Source organism: Dendrobates tinctorius, unplaced genomic scaffold (genome assembly GCF_039654945.1).
Source record: "Dendrobates tinctorius isolate UK_male_01 unplaced genomic scaffold, ASM3965494v1 ptg000043l, whole genome shotgun sequence".
NCBI classification, from domain to species: Eukaryota; Metazoa; Chordata; class Amphibia; order Anura; family Dendrobatidae; genus Dendrobates; species Dendrobates tinctorius.
This window is the reverse complement of record NW_027361711.1, coordinates 6867466-6887492: the sequence shown is the minus strand read 5'-3', so window position 1 is coordinate 6887492 and position 20027 is coordinate 6867466. Positions and strand designations below refer to the sequence as shown.

General features: G+C 46.7%; 1 protein-coding gene across 3 annotated transcripts in view; it reads right to left on the bottom strand.

The window, feature by feature from the left end:
• Positions 1–20027, bottom strand: part of GNPTAB (N-acetylglucosamine-1-phosphate transferase subunits alpha and beta) — a 169180-nt gene that overhangs the window by 70029 nt on the left and 79124 nt on the right. For all 3 annotated transcript variants that reach the window (XM_073575175.1, XM_073575174.1, XM_073575176.1), the window contains exon 8: positions 15227–15388. In XM_073575175.1, the coding sequence (XP_073431276.1) occupies positions 15227–15388 (162 nt within the window). The remainder of the gene's footprint in view (positions 1–15226; positions 15389–20027) is intronic.

The window sequence follows — 20027 nt, the reverse complement described above, 5'->3', positions numbered from 1 at the left end:
GTCTGAGATGCATGGCCGCAGTAGAGGATAACGAGGAACCCCTTTCCGCTGCCCGGTGTCTTCCAAGGCGTCCGGCTGACAGGCTGCAAAGATGGCGGCAGCCTGAGGTAAAAGGAAAGCGCGGTTAAGGAGAGAAGAAGAAGAAGGGCGGAGCTAGCCGCCTGACCCAGAGAAAAGACCGCCCGCTGCCCAGCTACAGACTAGGAGGGTGGGTGGTCCTAGAACGGGCGGGAGAGCAGCTCGCCTATAACAGAGGGCGGGGGGCGTGGCCGCGACGGCCGAGTAGGCCCGAAATGAAGCCGGGGACTAAATTAGTATCGCCGGCCGCCTGTCAGCGCGGGGCGGCGCGGAAGTCCTGCAGCGCTGCCATGGCCACCCAAGAAGAAACCGCCGCCCGAAAAAAGCCCTCAGGATAGAATGAGGAGGGCGGCGGCGGCGGCGGCGGGTGGGGGGGACAAGGCCTGCGCCGCAGCCGGGGCCTGGCATGTGGCGCAACAGAAAGTGCGGCGGCTGCCGGGAGGCGCAGGCAGCTGAGGACCCTGCGGCACTGCCCTGTGCCGCTCCGAAGAATCCTCCAGTGGTGTCTTCAATAAAGGTACCTTGTAAATCCAAAGCTGTCTGAGTCTATTTTCCCAGTGTCCGCGCCTCGTCCGACCGACAGGCTCTGGTAGGCGAGTGGGTGGGAGGCGGGGGAGCAAGGACCATCCATATAGCTGGCACGCACCTGTGCAAAGCTCCTGGTCCTGCTGCGGAGAGCTATGAGGATACGGGGTGGCAGTACACGCCGTACTCATAGTCTCTTGTGGGACTACAGATGTGACTATTCACTCTGTATCCCTCCGGGACCCTGAAAAGGAACTATGCACACCGAGGTAGATATGGGTCTAATGAAAGACCCGTGTCCACCTCCTACTGACACTAAGCTAAACTGAGGAAATTCCTGCCGGTTGGTGGGGTGTATACTGCGGAGGAGGAGCTAACCTTTTTTTTTGTGCATAGTGTCAGCCTCCTAGTGGCAGCAGCATACACCCATGGTCTCTGTGTCCCCCAATAAGGCGAACGAGAAAACTATATATAGCGTGTTCCTACAGCCCTTCTTTGACAGGTTGTAGAAGAGAAAGTGCAGGTTGGAGAGAAGAGCAAGTTACTGGCGAAGATGGATGTTGTGATTGGAAATATTTTGAAGAATTTGGCGGATTTTACAGCAGAGGCGAATCGTTTGAGGGTGATTGTTCTGGAGAAGGAGAGAGCGAGACAGCAGCGCATCAGGCATCGTAGACGACGTTTGTGGATCCACATATTCTACACTCTGCATGGACCTTAGACGAAACCCGGATAAATTTTTTGGATATGTTCGGATGAAAATGGAGAATTTTGATTACTTGGTGGAGCGCATTGCACACCTCATAAGAAAATCGGACACCTATTGCCGCTTCTCTGTTTCACCCGCAGAGCGTCTGATGGTGAATTTAAGGTAAGCAACATTTATTGGATATGCTCGCATCAGAGCACACTTTCACTGCAATCTTGTTGGTGGTAGTTTGTATCTCCAAGTGTTATAGCTGACTTTTGGTATGTAATGCTGTGATTTTAAACTAATTGATTGTTTTTTAATTCCCCACAGATTTCTTGCAACTGGAGAATCCCTTTCGTCACTGCATTTACAGTACAGACTCGGGATTTCCACCATATCTGGAATAGTGAAGTACATATGCCGTGCACTGTGGGACTCCTTAGCTGAAGAGTTTTTACCAGAGCCCACAACAGAGAGGTGGATTGAAATTTCAGAAAAGTTTCAACAGATATGTCAGTTTCCGAACTGCTTGGGCGCTGTGGACGGGAAACATATCCGCATTGTAAAGCCAGCCGGATCGGGATCGGAATATTTCAATTACAAGAAATATTTTTCAATTGTCCTCATGGCCATCGCTGACGCGGAATACAAATTTATTGCTGTTGATATTGGGGCCTATGGTCGCTCAAATGACTCTCAAGTTTTCAAACTGTCTGCCATGGGGCGTAAACTGTATGGAAAAACCTTCCAGTTCCCACCCCCTAGACCGCTGCCGCAAACATCTGGTCCACCTATGCCATTTGTCTGTGTAGGGGATGAAGCCTTCCAGCTGTCAGAACACCTTTTGAAACCGTACGGTAGCAGAGGATTGTCAAGAACAAAACGCATTTTTAATTACAGCCTCACAAGAGCAAGAAGAATGGTTGAATGTACCTTTGGTATTCTGACAGCCAAATGGCGGGTCCTATTGACTGCGATCAACCTCAAGACAGAAACTGTGGACGAGGTGATCAAAGCTTGCGTGGTACTCCACAATCTTGTTATCTGCAAGGAACCCATTTCCATTGAGGACACCTCTGAAGAACCCACCTTGCAAGATTACCATGACATTACCACTAGAAGTTCTGTGACGGTTTCAGTAATGAGGGACAATTTTGCACTATACTTTATGTCACCTCAAGGCAGAGTACACTGGCAGCATGACAGAGTGTGAAAGATTTGTGCCCTTAACCAAACTTGTGTACCTTCTGTACCAACAGTATATACCTTTGCCAACCAAAGTTGGCTATCTTGTCATGGTCTTACTATTTTTACCTTTAGGCCACAGGTGTGTACCTGGTTGTGTTTGATGCAAAGTATTTCACCTTTTAACAAAAGTTGTGTACATTGTTAGGAAATCACCAACAATAAACACAACTTTTTAGGTGAAATACTTTGCTTCAAACACAACCAGGAACACAACTGTGGCAAAAAGCTAAACTTTACCCACAGTTATATACCTGATTTTGAATACCTTTTTACCTTTGAAATACCCTGTATTTAACCTTTTTTTTAAACATAGTTCGACGCAGAAAGAAATGACAGACAACCATTGTGAAACGATAATTTAACTTTTATTTAAAATATTTTTTTTTTTTGTAAAATGTTTTTAAAGTGCAAAAAACTTTTTTAATAAAGGTTTTAAACCCAATGGGCATTTTTATTAAAAAACACACATTACAAATCTGTGTAGTGTGGGGTGGAAATACTGCTGGAGGGGCTGCGGGACACTGGGTGTGTGGAGAGAGGACTGGGATCGTGGTGGGGGAGGAACAGTTAGAGGTGAAGGTGTGGAAAAAGCTACAGAATGGGTGGACATGTGGGAGGCAGAAGAGGTGGTGGGCGGTGGAGTGGAGGGTTGGGCAGGGACTGTAGGAGCAGATGATGTTGATGGAAAGTTGTATGGGGAAGGAGTTTGGTACGGGGCAGGTTGCTGGAAGTGGGGAGGTTGCTGGTACTGGGGAGGTTGCTGGTACTGGGGAGGTGGCTGGTATGTAATAGGAGGGGGAGGATGGAAAGTGGCTGGAGGGGGTGCAGGTGGAGGAACTACTGGGGTGGGAGGAGGAGGTTGGGAGGTAACGTGCTGTAGAGCACCGTGGCACGAATGCATTACATGCATCTGCTGGGTAGGAGAGAGCGTTGCCATGCGCTCCACAACAGACCTGAAAAAGGTGTGGTTTGGCAAAGATCTTGCTTCTGAATGCATGGTTTGCAGAAGTGTCTTCATCTCCAGAATGCTGGAGTTGATCTGCTGAAAGCCTGAGGAGATTTGCTCTGACAAGACTTTTAGACAGTTCTGGAAAGATGCATTCAGATGCAAGAACTCTGGCGCATAAGTCTTTTCCTGACCCCTCTGCCGCTGCCGCCTAGTACCCGCAGGTGTACTAGAGGTGGCAGGGGCAGAAGGCTGGGGTAAAGGGAAAGCGATCTCCTCACCAGCAGCTTCATGTAATGTAGGCGGCCACGATGCTCCTGTGCTGGTGGATGGGACAGATGGGTCGAATGTGTGGGAAGGCTGGGAAGGTGCAGATGTACCGGGGCGGTCGAAGTGTCCCTCGGTGCCGGTCTCCTCAGGGATCGCCTCAGAAGGGTCCAATCGTGCAGGCTCCCGAGTGCTGCTCACCGTGCTGTGGAATAAAGAGAAAAAAAAAACAATTAAAATAGTGACATGGCATGGCCATGGCTGAAAAAAAATTGTTACATCTAAACATTTTTTTTTCACATGTGGTGTGTAATATTTACCTTCTGGTGACCATTGTATCCCGGAGGAACGACAGGGCTCGTGCGTACTTGTACTTGCTCCTGCGTCCTCCAGATCCACTCGGGGCCCGCATCTCTTTATTGAACTCCTTCTTGAAACGATCCCTCACAGACCGCCACCGCTTCACAATTCTGTCCCCTGAAACGAGAAAGGACAAAGTGGTTAGTATACAACATCGGTGTTTCCCAAACTCCAGTCCTCATGGTCCCCAGGGGTCATGTTTTCAGGATTTCTATAGTAAATAGAAATCCTGAACACATGATCCGTGGGGACCACGAGGGCTGGAGTTTGGGAAACACTGGTTTAAATCAAGCAACCGGTACTGTATATACTTACGCTCTTTAATCTGGGCCCGAGCATCGAGGTCCTCCCAGCGGGCCACAAGGAGCGAACAGATTTCCTCCCAGAGTCGTCGGGTAACGATCAGGTCAGCATGGCGGCGGTCAGCCATATTCCATAGCGGCTCCCTTTCTCTGACGAGATCGATGAGGTGGTCCACATCTATTCCTCCATCCTCACCGTCTGAGTCGGGAGCACGCTGTGAAGGCTGTTAAAGTAAAAGAGAAAAATAGCAAAATTAGTCACCACACTTAAGACATGAAATAAAAAGTGTACCAAAATTTCACTTAAATATTACATTTACACGCTGGTGACTGCCGCGTTGCTGTCGCCGACGACCCTGGGAGGCACTGCGAGGACCTCTTGGCCGAGCACCAGATTGGGAAGACTAGAGAAGAAAAGAAAAAAATGTATGTGTTTGGATGTAGGCATTTGTTTGCTGTGTGTGGTCTGCAGAACATTGTTTTCTATGTGTTGTGTGTACTGTGTAGTGTGATGTTGTGTTTCTGCGTTTGATGCAAAAAACTTACCAATTGTGAGCCCACTACAGGTGTCTGTCCACCCCTTCCTTCTTCTTCTGGGAGCTCCTCTTCAGCTTGTGAATCCTGTTTTGAAATAAAAGGCAATGAATAGACATATATTCCAGAGATGATGGATTTTGGAAATAAAAACTTACCGTCAAACGCTGACGATGCCAGGGAGGGCTCTCAGAAGATGATGTGGTGTCCTCCTGCTGGCCAGACTCCATGGCTGTGGGTGGTGCTGTTGCTGCTGCCAGTGCTGCCACTGCTGCTGCTGCTGAATCTCTTGGGCGGCTGTTGAATAAAGAGAAACAAAGGGCCAATGAATATCTTGATATTCCATGGCCCTAGTTTTGAGGAATGGGGGATTTGATAATTACCTTCTCTCATCTGCTGCTGGACTCCCCTCCCGTTGTTCAGCATGCTGCTCCATTTGGGGGGGTGGTGGTGGTGGTGGTGCTGATGGTGCTGCAGTGGTCTCCTGCCTTCTCCTGCGCCTGGTTGCTGTCTTGGGTGGCATGTTGGGTGTGGCTGAGGGTCCCACTGTCATGCTTTTATATATGTGGCTTGTGGGCAGAGCTACTGAGCATGCTCAGACCCAAAAAACCGGATCCGGCGCATTGCGGCGCTCATAGGCTTTCATTGTGTGAAAAAGCCGGATACGGCGTGTCCGGCTTTTTCGCCGGAGACAAAAAACGTTACAGTAGCCGTTTTTTCCAGACGACGGATTGCGACACATTGCCGGATCCGGCGAAAACCGGATGAAACGCATGGCCATCCGGCCCGATCCGGCGCTAATGCAATTCAATGGGGGGGAAACCGGATCCGGCATTGCATTTCGCCGGATCCGTTTTTTATCAAAAGTGCCGGATCGCGCCTGACGGCGAAAACCTGATGTGTGAAAGAGGCCTTAAGCTGCAAAAACAGAAAAAACCCATCCGAGAAATTGCTACATTAGGAGTGGCAAAATCTACAGTTTTGTACATCCTGAGAAAGAGAGAAAGCACTGGTGAACTCATCAATGCAAAAAGACCTGGGTGCCCACGGAAGACAACAGTGGTGGATGATCGCAGAATAATCTCCATGGTGAAGAGAAACCCCTTCACAACAGCCAACCAAGTGAACACCACTCTCCAGGAGGTAGGCGTGTCGATATCCAAATCTACCATAAAGAGAAGACTGCATGAAAGTAAATACAGAGGGTTCACTGCACGGTGCAAGCCACTCATAAGCATCAAGAATCAAAAGGCTAGACTGGACTTCGCTAAAAAAAAATCTAAAAAAGCCAGCACAGTTCTGGAACAACATTCTTTGGACAGATGAAACCAAGATCAACCTCTACCAGAATGATGGAAAGAGAAAAGTATGGCGAAGGCGTGGTACACCTCATGATCCAAAGCATACCACATCATCTGTAAAACACAGCGGAGTCAGTGTGATGGCTTCGGCATGAATGGCTGCCAGTGGCACTGGGTCACTAGTGTTTATTGATGATGTGACACAGGACAGAAGCAGCCGAATGAATTCTGAGGTATTCAGAGCCATACTGTGTGCTCAGATCCAGCCAAATGCAGCCAAACTGATTGGTCGTCGTTTCATACTACAGATGGACAATGACCCAAAACATAAAGCCAAAGCAACCCAGGAGTTTATTAAAGCAAAGAAGTGGAATATTCTTGAATGGCCAAGTCAGTCACCTGATCTCAACCCAATTGAGCATGCATTTCACTTGTTAAAGACTAAATTTCAGACAGAAAGGCCCACAAACAAACAGCAACAGAAAACCACCGCAGTGAAGGCCTGGCAGAGCATCAAAAAGGTGGAAACACAGCGTCTGGTGATGTCCATGAGTTCAAGACTTCAGGCAGTCATTGCCAACAAAGGGTTTTCAACCAAGTACTAGAAATGAACATTTTATTTACAATTATTTAATCTGTCCAATTACTTTTGGTCCCTTTAAAAAACAGGGTGGCACATGTTAAGGAGCTGAAACTCCTATACCCTTCATCCAATTTTAATGTGGATACCCTCAAACGAAAGCTGAAAGTCTGAACTTCAACTGCATCTGAATTTTGTTTAGTTTAAAATTCATTGTGGTAATGTCTAGAACCAAAATTAGAAAAATGTTGTCTCTGTCCAAATATATATGGACCTAACTGTAAGTGTCAAATATTGGCTTTTTATGTATAGGGAGTTTGTGGAATGGGGTAAAGAATGGAGAATTAATGGGACTAATGTGGTTTGAAATAATTCTCTATTTTCCTCCTGTTTTTTTTCTATCCCACACCTTCCATTCAAATGTCCGCTATAGACAATAAGTTATAAGTACAATATCAATTGCATTCTTGCAAGGAGTTTATTGAATTAATTGGTTAATGATATTGAATGAAATAAGGGAAGATGGGAATTTCTCCTCCTGCTATGTTCCTTTCACTCCTTGTGTTGCTGTGTATATCACAGCCTTCATTGACATTTATATTAAGAGAGGGGGTAATGCATATCCCCTTCTTCACAGTCCTTTGTTCCTCTTTAGACCATTCTACTGTCTGTAATGTATCGAATGTGGCAATATGTAAAGTGAATCTCAGCGTTGCCTTATGTCAGCTTCCTTCTCTATTCTATCTGTGTACTTGTTACCTAGCAACAGCCGTCTTCCTGCTGAAGCTATGGCACCGTCACTACACGTTGCCGCCTCCCATTGATTCCTTGTTAGGGAGCATCTGGTTGGCCAGTATGTGTGCGCGTCAGAGGTGAGAGGTGGTGAGTTGTTTATACATCCAGGGTATCCGTGCCGCCGGGCGGCTCTCATCCTGGCCGGGCCCCAGAAGTATGACACTCCTATGTAAATCCATAAGCACAAAGCTAAACAGATGTACACTATTATAAGAGTGTAGAGCAAAACGCATTGAGGCGACAATAGCGAGGTGTGACAGAGCCCATTATCATGGTTCAGCACTTCTGTTAGGCTGTGAATATAATCAGGGCCGCTATCAGGGCATTACTGCCCTGACTGGCATATGGGGCCCAATGAACAGAGGGGGCACGCATCGTGCCCTCTCTCCTCTGCTCAGCGGGCCCTAGCGGCAGGATTCTGCTGCTGCAGTAACTGAAGATGCGTCCAAGACACAGGATCAGTTACACTCTATTGCCGTGCGGGCGCGCACGGCAATAGTTAATAGCCAGCAGCTAATCGAAGGTTGTCAGCTGACGGCAGCGCGCACGTCGCCGGCGTATGACGTCAATGTCATTCGCCGGCGAGTGCGCGCTTGAACTGCACGGAGGGAGCATCGCTGCAGGAGCACAGACAGGTAAGGAGAAAGCTTTTTTTATTTTTATTGAAAGCGGCATGGTGGCAGGATGGAAGACACAGGGGGCAGGACGGTAGACACAGGGGGCAGGACGGTAGACACAGAGGGGACAGGACGGGAGACACAGGGGGCAGGACGGGAGACACAGGGGGCAGGACGGGAGACACAGGGGGCAGGACGGGAGACACAGGGGGCAGGACGAGAGACACAGGGGGCAAGACGGGAGACACAGGGGGCAGGACGGGAGACACAGGGGGCAGGATGGGAGACATTATTTTTATTGAAAGCGGCAAGCCGCAATATGTTTCGACGGCAGGATGGAGACACATGGACCATGCGTCTCAATCCGGCCCGGGGCAGAATGGAGACATGGTGCAGAATGGAGACATGGGGCAGGATGGAGAAAGATGGGGCAGGAGGAAGACAGATGGGGCAGGATGGATACAATGAAGACAGATGGGGCAGGATGGATACAATGAAGACAGATGGGGCAGGATGGATACAATGGAGACAGATGGGGCAGGATGGATACAATGGAGACAGATGGGGCAGGATCACGGGACACATGGGGCAGGATCACAGGACAGATAGGGCAGGATGGGACATCACAAAGGGGCAGAATGGATAGTCATGAGGGCAAGATGGGAGAACATATGGGACCAGGATGGGAGAACATATGGCTGGAGCCAGGAATGAGACACACGAGGGCTAGGATAGGGGATATTATTACCATAAGGGCTAATTAAGGGATATTATTACAGCAGTGATGTATTTTATTTTATTTTTTGACGATACCGTTTTAAATGGGGGATGCAGATCTGTTACTGTGCAGAGAGACACTATGTCGCCTTTTTTCCTTCATCTGGTGTAGTTTAGAAGTTGGGAAAAAATCAAGTAATCTTTTCTGCAAGATAACTGTGTTATTTCCTACAGAGACGAGCCCTGGTTGGATGAAAATGAAAAGCAAAGATGAAGGACTTCACCTAGAGATGTCACTGGTGTGTCAGTGTGTTATCTGTACACTGACACTATACACTGTATACTATATACAGAGCTCCTCTGTACAATGTCACCAGTGATCACTGTATTACCTTTACACTGACACTATATACAGAGATCCTGTGTATAATGTCATTGATAACAGTATAACTTGTACAATATATACAGAGATAGTGTGTATAATGTCACTGCTGATCACTGTATTACCTGTACACTGATACTGTATACAGAGCTCCTGTGTATAATGTCACCAGTAATCACTATTACCTGTACACAGACACTGCATACCAAGTACAGATCTCCTGTGTATAATGGCACTTGGTGATATTAGTATTGTGTTTTTTAATAATGATCAGTATTGTAGTATTCAGTCACTATGTGGTGGTAATATGTTGCCCGGCCATGGTGTGGCGTTATTTGATCCTTCTATGTGCTATTATTTGGTCACTATGTGGTGGTAATATGTGGTCATGATGTGGTGGTATTTGTTCCTTGTATGTGATATTATTCGGTCATTGTGGTGGTAATATGTGGTCTGGACATGGTGTGGCCGTATTTGTTTCTTGCATGTGGTATTATGGGGTCTGGTCATGGTGCGATGGTATTTGTCCCTTGTATGTGATATTATTGGTCATTTTAAAAATTGAAAAATAAATAAAAATATACCTAAATTGTATTGGATATTTTAAAAAATGATTAATAGAATAGAGCAGAGAAGAGCTCGGCCAAAAGAGTCTACTTTGTCGTGGTGGCGGCTTAGGCTACTTTCACACATCAGGTTTTTTTCCGACAGGCAGGATCCAGCAATTTTTAGAAAAACCGGATCCGGCGAAATCTGCCGCCGGAACCGGATTTCTCTCATTGAATTGTATTAGCGCCAGATCGCACCGCATGGCCTTCCGTTTCTTCCGGTTTTCGCCGGATCCAGCTAAAATTTTGATTCCGGCGTCTGGAAAAAACGTCTCAAGTAACGTTTTTTGTCTAAGGCGGAAATCCGGAGAGGGCCAGATCCGGCGCTTCCAGATTTTTGCTACAATGCAAGTCTATGGGCGCTGGCATGTGCCGGATCCGGAAAAAGAAGGATCCGGCCACCGGATAGTTTTTTTTTTTTTTTTTTTTTTTTTTTTAAGTCTGAGCATGCTCAGATCCAATTGGCCAGCCCCCAGAAAACAGATATGAACAATGCCAGTGAGGCTAGACGGATACAGCGAAAAAACAGATCCGTTTCATCAGTCTTCCACAATTTACGCCGGATCCGTTGCTCCGGCGCGACGCCGCATCCTGCCTGTCGGAAAAAACCTGATGTGTGAAAGTAGCCTTAGAAAGTCTTTTGGCCAAAATGAAAGCTGCTGGCTATATGTGTGATCTGGTGATGGGAACTGTTAATGTGTGACTAGTGAGAAGTGGAGTTTTTCCAAGAGAGAGCGGTGGGGCTTTGGACAGTTCGAGGGGTGGAGCCTGGGCGGAGTCTCAAGGGGGCCACGAAAATTTTGCTAGTACGGGGCCACGAAATTCCCAGTGGCAGCCCTGAATATAATAGTCCCACACTAAATCACAGGGACAATACGTGCCTATGGGGGGTGCCCTCTAAGGACTGAATGAGTGTGAGGCAATCTCTTCAGTAACTGGATGTCATTCTCTTGCCTCATGTTGGTAAAGGATTTTTTAGTTGTAGTCTCTCGTTATAGTGACACTGTATCAGAACACTAGGTGGTACTACAAATTTGTCACTGATTTTCTAATGATATTGACACATTGAATGACGTATAAGAGATAGAATAGTGACATTGGCTGGATTTTAAGAACTTCAGTGTCCCACTGGTATGTCCAATGGGGAAAATGTGCAATAACATAAGCACTTTAGTCTACTGATAGTCTACCTATGAATTGGATGTCAGTAACTGTATTAAGAATGATACATTGTTATATCCTCAAGATAAAAGCACAGTGCATTAACTGTTACGCACATCTCGTAATAAATGATACCTAGTGTTACTTTCCCTCATCATTAAAGATATAGTGGGGTAGAGGATGATTAGAGGGAAAGGTTCATGTGTCCATGAATGTGATTACGTAGTGTCCTAGTTTTACCTATATCATTGTCCTCTGTGAACCCCTTTTATAGGGGTCTGGTGGACAGACTGCACACAAGTACAGTGGATGATTTATTTATTAATATTATTAAAAGTTTCATCATTTTTCCATCACTGTCAGTGATTTTTGCTGAATTTGGTGGGATCCTAAGTTGGTCCTAGGGTGCCTTTTCAGTGATATACCCACACTGGGATACGGCCGTTCTCTGAGCCGGATGTCAAGCCGACTCAGAGAAGGTGCAACGCGCCAGCTCCCAGTTAACAATTTCAGACACGAGTGCAATTGAAGCTCTGACCAGAACGGCATCAGCAGTGTGTTCAGGTCATGGGATCACTCTGCTGACGTTACTCGCCGGCGCGATTAAATGTAACAGGGGGAGATTTAGCGTGTGGGAAGGAAAATATACTGTGTGGGGGGATTTACTGTGTGGAGAGATTTAGTGTGGGGGGAGTATTGGGGAGGTCTGGGGAAGATTTAGTGTAACGGGGGAGCAAGAAAGGGACAGGTGCAGACACCGTATGGCGAGTGGGGGATGGTGTGGACAAAGTATGGTGAGGAGGGATGGATGCAGACAGTATGAGGAGCGAAGGGGGAATGTATGACGGGTGATTGGTGCAGACAGTATGGTGAGTGGGGAGATAGGTGGGGACACAGAATGGGGAGCGAAGGGAGGAAAGTATGCGGAAAGTATGGGGAGCATGTTAGGCGATGGATGCAGACAGTAAAGTGAGTGGGGGGATGGGTGCGGATACATTAAGTATCGAGGGAAAAAATGTATGCGGACACAGTATGGGGAGCGAGAGTGATGGGATGGGTGCGGACACTGTATGGAGAGTTGGAAGATTTGTGAGGAATCAGTATGAAGATGATAGGAGGGAGACTATTGAGAAAAATGTGAGTGGGCACAGAATAAAAACTGAGTAGTGTGTGTGTGGGGGGGTAGCAGGAGGGGGAGTGTGATGAGTGGGCACAGTATTGAGACCGGGCCCTATAGGGGGGACACACTGTGAGAAAAAAGTGTTAACAGGAGGTCCAGTATAGAAAGGAGAGGGGAGTGTGGAGGGCATGTACCATAAGAGGGACAGCGTGAGGTCATACAGCTCTGGCAAAAATTAAGAGACCAGTGCAAAATTTTTATTTTGTCCGATTTTTCTCTTTATAGAAATATTTTTGAGTAAAATGCAAATTGCTCTTTTATTCTATAAACTACTGACATGTCTTTGAATTTCCAAGCACTAAATTTTGTATTTATTTTCAGAAAATGAGAAATGGTCAAAATAACAAAAAAATGCAGTGCTTGCAGGCCTCAAATAATGCTAAGAAAACACGTTCAGACAACAATACTAATGGTTTAACTTGGGAAGAGTTCAGAAATCAATATTTTGTGGAATAACCATGGTTTTTAATCACAGCTTTCATGCATCTTGGCATGCTTTCCACCAGTCTTTCACACTGCTTTTGGGTGAGCTTTTGCCAGTCCTGGTACAAAAATTTAAGCAGTTATTCTTTGTTTGATGGTTTGTGACTATCAATCTTCCTCTTGATTACATTCCAGAGGTTTTCAATGGGGTTCAAGTCTGGAGATTGGGCTGGCCTTAACAGGTATTTGATGTGGTGGTCCTTCATCCACACATTGATTGACCTAGCTGGTATGGCATGGCACATTGTCCTGCTGGAAAAAACAGTCCTCAGAGTTGGGGAACAATGCCTGGGCAGAAGGAATCAACTGTTTTTCCAGGATAACCTTGTATGCGGCTTGATTCATACGTCCTTCGCAAAGATTAACCTGACAAATTCCAGCCTTGCTGAAGCATCCCCAGATCATCACCGATCCGCCACCAAATTTCACAGTGGGTGCAAGACACTGTGGCTTCTATGCTTCTCCAGGTCTCGGTCTAACCACTAGACGACCAGGTGTTGGGCAAAGCTGAAAATTAGACTCATCAGAGAAGATTACCTTACTCAAGTCCTGTATGGTCCAATCCTTATGGTATTTGGCGAACTTCAGCCTGGCTCTCCTTTACTTGTCATTGATAAAAGGCTTTTTTCTAGCTTTTCCTGGCTTGAGCCCTGCCTCTAGGAGCCTGTTACGAACTGTTCTTGCCATGCACTTCACCCTTATTTTTTCATCCCTATTACTTTTGGGTTATTACTAGCACTTGTTTTGCCATCCAGCTTGTCCTATTGCCAGAGGATTGTGAACACCACAGAAGGGTTTTTTATACTTTCCTTCGCTAAATAAGATTTGGTTCAGGTGATCACCTAACCAGAAGCACATTAAGAAGAATGAGGTGTACTCTGGTTGGAATTCAACTGAGTCTGGAATGGAATGGCTGTCAGACATGTAGAGAAGCTTTTTTAATAAAAGTTTTTTTTATAAAACTGTGCAGTGGTCTCTTAATTTTTGCCAGAGCCTTATTTTGTGAAGGGAATACAGTGAGGGGCAATTATTTAATCTGTGGCTCAGTGTAGGGCAGATATTTTTATTCAGGAGCATTAAGGTATGATAATGACACTGTTATCTTTAAAGATAATCATGTAGGGATGTGCTGGAGAAGACATGTCTGTAGAGAAGACTTGTGGTTGAGAAAGGTCATCATCGAGTCTGGACACGATGAAGAAAAGAAAGAACAACTCCAGAGACAACATCAACTATCGGGCACCTGGATGCAAATGTTTTTTTGTAATACTAATACTCATACTTTTATTTACATTAGGAACATTTAAGGAGGTTTTTCCAAGTGTATGATGAGTCTGCAGTCATCCTATGTGACTGCAGACTTCTGAATTCTCACAGTGCACACTGCACGCTGTCAGCATTCTCTTGTGCCGGCGATTTGCATCCATACAGTCACGTGCCGACTAGACATGCGTGACCTTACTCAATGAAAATGTATTGAGTGAGGCTGGACACGCCTAGTCGGAATGTGACCAGAAGAAAACAAATCTCATACTTGTGCTGACATGACCATCCACTGGCAAGGGAGAAATCCCAAGTGTGTAGTACATGCGCTGTGAGAATCCAGAAGCCTGCAGTCACAGAGTGACTGCAGACTTTCATCTCAAACCTGAACAAGCCCTGTAAAAAATGACGCCTTGCAGCCATTCCTAACAGTGTGTAATATACTCACTGTCAGGTTTCAGCTCTGCTTGCTGTTTCCAGCAGTCATCACATGGGCACTGCACTCATATGCAATTTACAATCTTACGGTCACGCCACACCTAGCTTCTTTTCCTGATTCCCTCAGTTTTTCACTGAAAATTTAGACAATTAGCTAGAGCAGCTAGTCGGCACATGGCTAACTGTGCAAATCACATATGTGCTTAGGGAGGATCGCCAAACAATTCTTGCACCGGGTGCAGGAAAACCTAGATACACCTTTGGTTTGACGGTTGACATAGGAATTACACTTTAAACTCATTAAGTAAATAAGTTGAATACCATTTCACATTTTGCTTGTGTACACCTAACAATATGGCAGTAGTTCCTTTGAATTACATATGTAAAAAACATTGAATGTTCACAGACTGGATTCTTGTCTACACTCCTTCTTATAGTGTGAGTTAATGGTCTCTTCATTTCTGAGGCTCTCTGCAGCTTCTATATGTTAAATGACTTGATGAGTGCTCATATGACCCCTATTCCTGAATATTTCAGTTGGGCTTAGCAGAGCATACAAGTTATACAGCCCTATCTATCTTCCACCACCAGATGGCTGACTTTGCCAGGCATGAAAAATTAGCTGTGACCTTTGAGCCATAATTATATTCAAGGTAGTTGTCAATTAACATGTGATGTTACTTAGAATTCAGGCATGTAGACTTCTAAATTCCCAGACTGGAAACCCTAAGAAGTTGGTCAATTGCATACCTGACTGATAGCACTAAGATCCCAGAGCAAGTACGCTGGACTCAATGTCACCTCTTTTCCTTCTATAGTCATGTTTTTCTTTGTTTGTATGTTCAGCTCCTGGAAATCTTTGGGATTGTTCAGCTGTAAAAGTGCGACACTAGCTTCAGAGTATAGTTGTATCTGCAGAAAAGTGAAAATAGTGAGAATTAAGAAAATATGACTAATTAATGTTAGTTTTCCACCTTTATTCATGTTCATGACCAACTTTTCTTTTTCACAAGATTAAAACGAACCTGTCAGCTGTTTTGGCCACTATAAGATGCGGCCCCTGCCTTTCAGGGCTTATTTACAGCATTCTATAATGCTCTAGATAAGACCCCAATCCGACCTGAAAGAAAAGAAAAATAAGTTTTTATTATACTCACCAGGGAGCGTTCCGGTCCGTTGGTGTTGCAGGTCCGGGGCCTCTCATCTTCTTGCGACGCCGCCCTCCTGGTTGCTTCATAGCTCCCTGGCATCGCACTCTTGAACAGGCGTACTTCTTTCCTGTTGAGGGCAGGGCAAAGTACTGCAGTGGGCAGACGTCGGGAAAGATCAGAGAGGCCCAGCGCCTGCGCACTGCAGGAATTTGCTCTGCCCTCAACAAGGCAGATAAGTACGCCTGTGCAGGAGAGTGATGCCGGGGAGCCATGAAGCTGGTTGCGGGGCGTCGTCGCATGAAGATGGGAGGCACCTGACCAGGACCTGCGACACCTATTGGACCGGACCGCCCCCGGGTGAGTATTATAAAACTTATTTTTCTTATCTTGCAGGTTGGATCGGGGGCTTATCTACAGCATTATAGAATGTTAAGCCCTGCTTGACAAGCTGAATACATGTGGGAATTCCCTAACAAACAGGCATTCCACACATGTATTCAGCCTGTCTAGCAGTCGCAAGTCATGCAGCTGAGATGACGAAAACTAAATCACCGAGCATGCCAAAATACTCGGGGAGACCCGAGCAACGATGCTACTCGCCCATCACTAGTCGCCATGCATCCCCCAGGATGAGGACGGAGTCCTATTAGACCCGCTGGAGTGCTTTGTGTTCACAGCAGGACGCCTGTGAGTCACAAGGCAGACATAAAAGTGAGCATAGACCTGGTCGGGATATTTGGCCAAGGCATTATTCAGTAAAACCAGGATTGGGCTTTTATTTTTGGAGGGATCTACAGGATGGTAGTGGAGCTAGTCGCTCCACTCCAGGGCTGGGTTTTACAAGTGGCCATGGCCACAGATTCCTGTACACTGCAGTATAGGGTTTTGGGTATGTCAGTTAAGAGTGTTATAACTTGCAGAGCAGAAGACTTTTGCAGAGCTCCATCTATGTGAGCTAGCACAGAGCCAAAGGAGCAAACTCCTGGCACCCTGCAGTGTGATACGGTGGTGTCATCGCCCTCAGCAACCGGAATCCCACGGACTGTTATTTCCCGGCTGTGATCCGGAGGTTGCCGCATGCTGTACCTTAGGTAAGTGTGGACATTAAAGCACATTTGCTGTGAACTGTTCCTGTCGTCACTGTCTGTCACACTGAAACCATCCCCGCAGAACTACATATGTTGCAGAATGCAGGCAGTGTGAATTGAGGTGTACCCCAACGCCAGCTGCATGTCTGTCATTAGGCCTGTCACGTTGCAACCCAGGCTGCAGACAAAATGGAGGCGATCCTGAGGCAGCTGGTCCTCACACAGCAACAACAGCAACAAACTAATAACCTGTTGCTGCAGCAAACTGCAGCCCTGCATGAGGCACCTCCAGCACAGACATCGGAACGCTGCGAGGCCCGAGACAAGGTTCACTCCACTTTGAGGAAACTGAGTCTGGAAGATGACATGGAAGTTTTCCTCACTGTCTATAAGCACACTGCAGAGTGGGAGGAACCTGCCAACGTCACAGTGGGCCGAAGTGGTGGCTCAGTTCCTGAGGAGTGACGCACTAAAGGCATACTTTGACCTCAATCGGGAGGACGCCCAGGACTACGCCAAGTTAAAAAGGTGAGATCCTTGCCTGACAGGGGGTTAATACCTACGTGAGAGCCCAATGGGTATTTTCATGGACTTTTGTGGAAGCCCAGCCTGCCCAGTTCTCTGGTTTATGACTTGCTGCAGATTGTGAAAAGGAGTCTTCAACCTGATACTTTAACCCCACTTCAGATAGTGGAGAGGGTGGTGGTCGACCGGCTGGTGAGGGCTTTGCCAGCAGCCATACAGCGTTGGGTGGGACAAGGCAACCCAGGCACCCTGGACCAGGTGGTAGGACTGATAGAGTGGTATACGGCCACTCAGGACGTTATACGGAACACCGCTCCACTTGGGCGGTTACGTAAGGCCCCGCCAGCTCAGGAGTCTGAGTAAAGTCCAGGACCACCCATCAGGCCAATACGGACCATGCCCGCACTGAGGGGATAACACGGAAGGAGAGTGACAGACCCGTGTGTTATGATTGGGTCACCAAGGAGGAGAGCAAGACAAAGCTAAGCCACAGAAAATCAGAGAGGTTGGTAACTAAGCGGAATGCAGACCCCTGATCCTATCCACACAACTAGCAGTAGCCGTGGAGCGTACCTACCATGATCTTAGACGCCTCGACACAGCTGGAGAGCTAAATAAGCCTAAAGCAAGAAAGGGGAAATCTAAACTGCCCCAGAGCAGACCCCAAAGGAATAGATAGCCCCCAAACATATATTGTCGGTGAGACAAGATGAAAACACAAACGCAGGTAGGAAAATAGACTGATCAAACGATGGCGCCCACACTAACTAGACAGGAAAGGAAAGACACTGTCTGCAATCACGCAAAAAACCCTGCAAAAAATGTCCAACACGTCTGATAGAAAAATACTGAAGTCGCACGACTTCGCCCACTATATCAGCACTCTGGTATATTCTGAAAGCAGAGCAAAAAGAGGCCAATCTAATAAGGGACAAAAACAAACTGGCACAAGCAGTAACATATGGATGAAGATTCAGCACAGCCCCAGCCGGAGCTGGCTGACCACACAAAACTGAAATAGACAAAACCAGATCAAATGAGAGCAATAACAAAAGAACACTTAGCTGAGCATGCAGGGACTGAGCTGGAAACTAAGACCTCAGGAGACAGGAAAAAAATCACCAGCAGGGATAGAGGGAGTCGGCTGTCTTAAATCCAGTCAGAAACTCCAGATCTCCAATCGTCGTCCTCATTATGAGGTGGCCTCTGTTAATCAAATCAGCTTCATTACCTCTAGTAACCACCAGAGGTAGCCCAGAAAGAGAACACGCGACCCCTCTGTCAATATAACCAGCTCCACTACCTTCACTAGTAACCAGAGGTAGGCCAGAAAGCAAATTCACAACACCCGTGTCACCTAAATTGGCCCCAAGGTCCCCTCGTATCGCAGTTATTAAATGCCCCCTGAAAGCAGAACCTATGGATTGCTGGTATACTCGCCATCCTCGTGTGTCTATGTTTGCCCAGCCAGTCTGCGCTGCCAGTACAGACCCTGCCAGTACCGAACCCCAGAGAAGGACATGTGGTGTGTACTTCCAGGCCGCAGCATGTCAATTTATATTTAAAAAAAAAAAAAAAAATAGGGTGGGGTCCCCCTATATTTGTTAACTAGCCAGAGTAAAGCAGACTACTGGGACCGGTATTTTAGGCTGGTAGGGATCCAATATGCATGAACCTTACCAGCCTGATAATACCTGACCGCAGCAGTCTGCTTAGCTTGGATAGTTAGAAAAAATTGTGGGATCCCCTCCATTTTTTGTTAACCAGCCAAGGAAAAAGCAAACAGCTGCGGCCTGGTATTCTCAGGCTGGCGAGGCCCATGGATTTTGGCACTCCCCAGCCTAAAAATAGCAGCCCGCAGCCGCCCCACAATTGGCGCATCCAAAGATGTGCCAATTCTGGCACTTTACACGGCTCTTCTCACTTTTCCTGTAGCGGTGGCAAGTGGGGTAATATTTTTGGGGCTGATGTCACCTTTGCATTGTCAGATGACATGAAGCCTACAGGTTAGTAATGGAGAGGCGTCTATAAGACACCTATCCATTACTAATCCTATAATTACATGGTTAAATAAAGACACGGCCAGAATAAAGTCTTTTAATTGAAATAATGACACAGACTCCTTTAACAGATCTTAATGAAACCATACTTACCGCATCGCCTAATTCCACCGACGGCCTCGATCTCCTGTAAGAAATAAAATAAAAAAGCAACAATATACTATACCTGTCTGCCGAGAAAATACACATACTGTCCCACAAGTCCAGCACTGCTACATCTGGATGCCTTTGGCTGAACGGTGGCATTATGCCATCACTCAGCCAGACCTCCAGATACAGCAGAGCTTGAAGATGATGACCGCTGATGACCGGAGATAGCTTGGTTCCCGGCGGTCACATGCACTGCAGTTCTCGTGATGAGATCAGCTCATCGCGACAACTGCAGTGTACACGAACTTCCAGCTGAAACAAGGTATGACATTATTTAAATTAGTAAACATGTGTAATAAGCTGCGTTCCCGCACTTAATATGCATGTGACTAAGATGATAGTGCGGTTTTACCGCATCTAATGATAGTGAATGGGTAATTTACGCAGCGGAGACGGAGCGTCTCCGCTACATAAATAGACATGCTGCGGTCTGGAAATACGCTGCACATGTGAGTCTCCACAGGGATGTCGGAGGCGTCTCAGGACATATAGTGGAGATGGGATTTCATGAAATGTGGAACATCTGGCTGCTGCGGGTTTGACACTGCGGAGGTACGGAGCGTCAAACCCGCAGCAT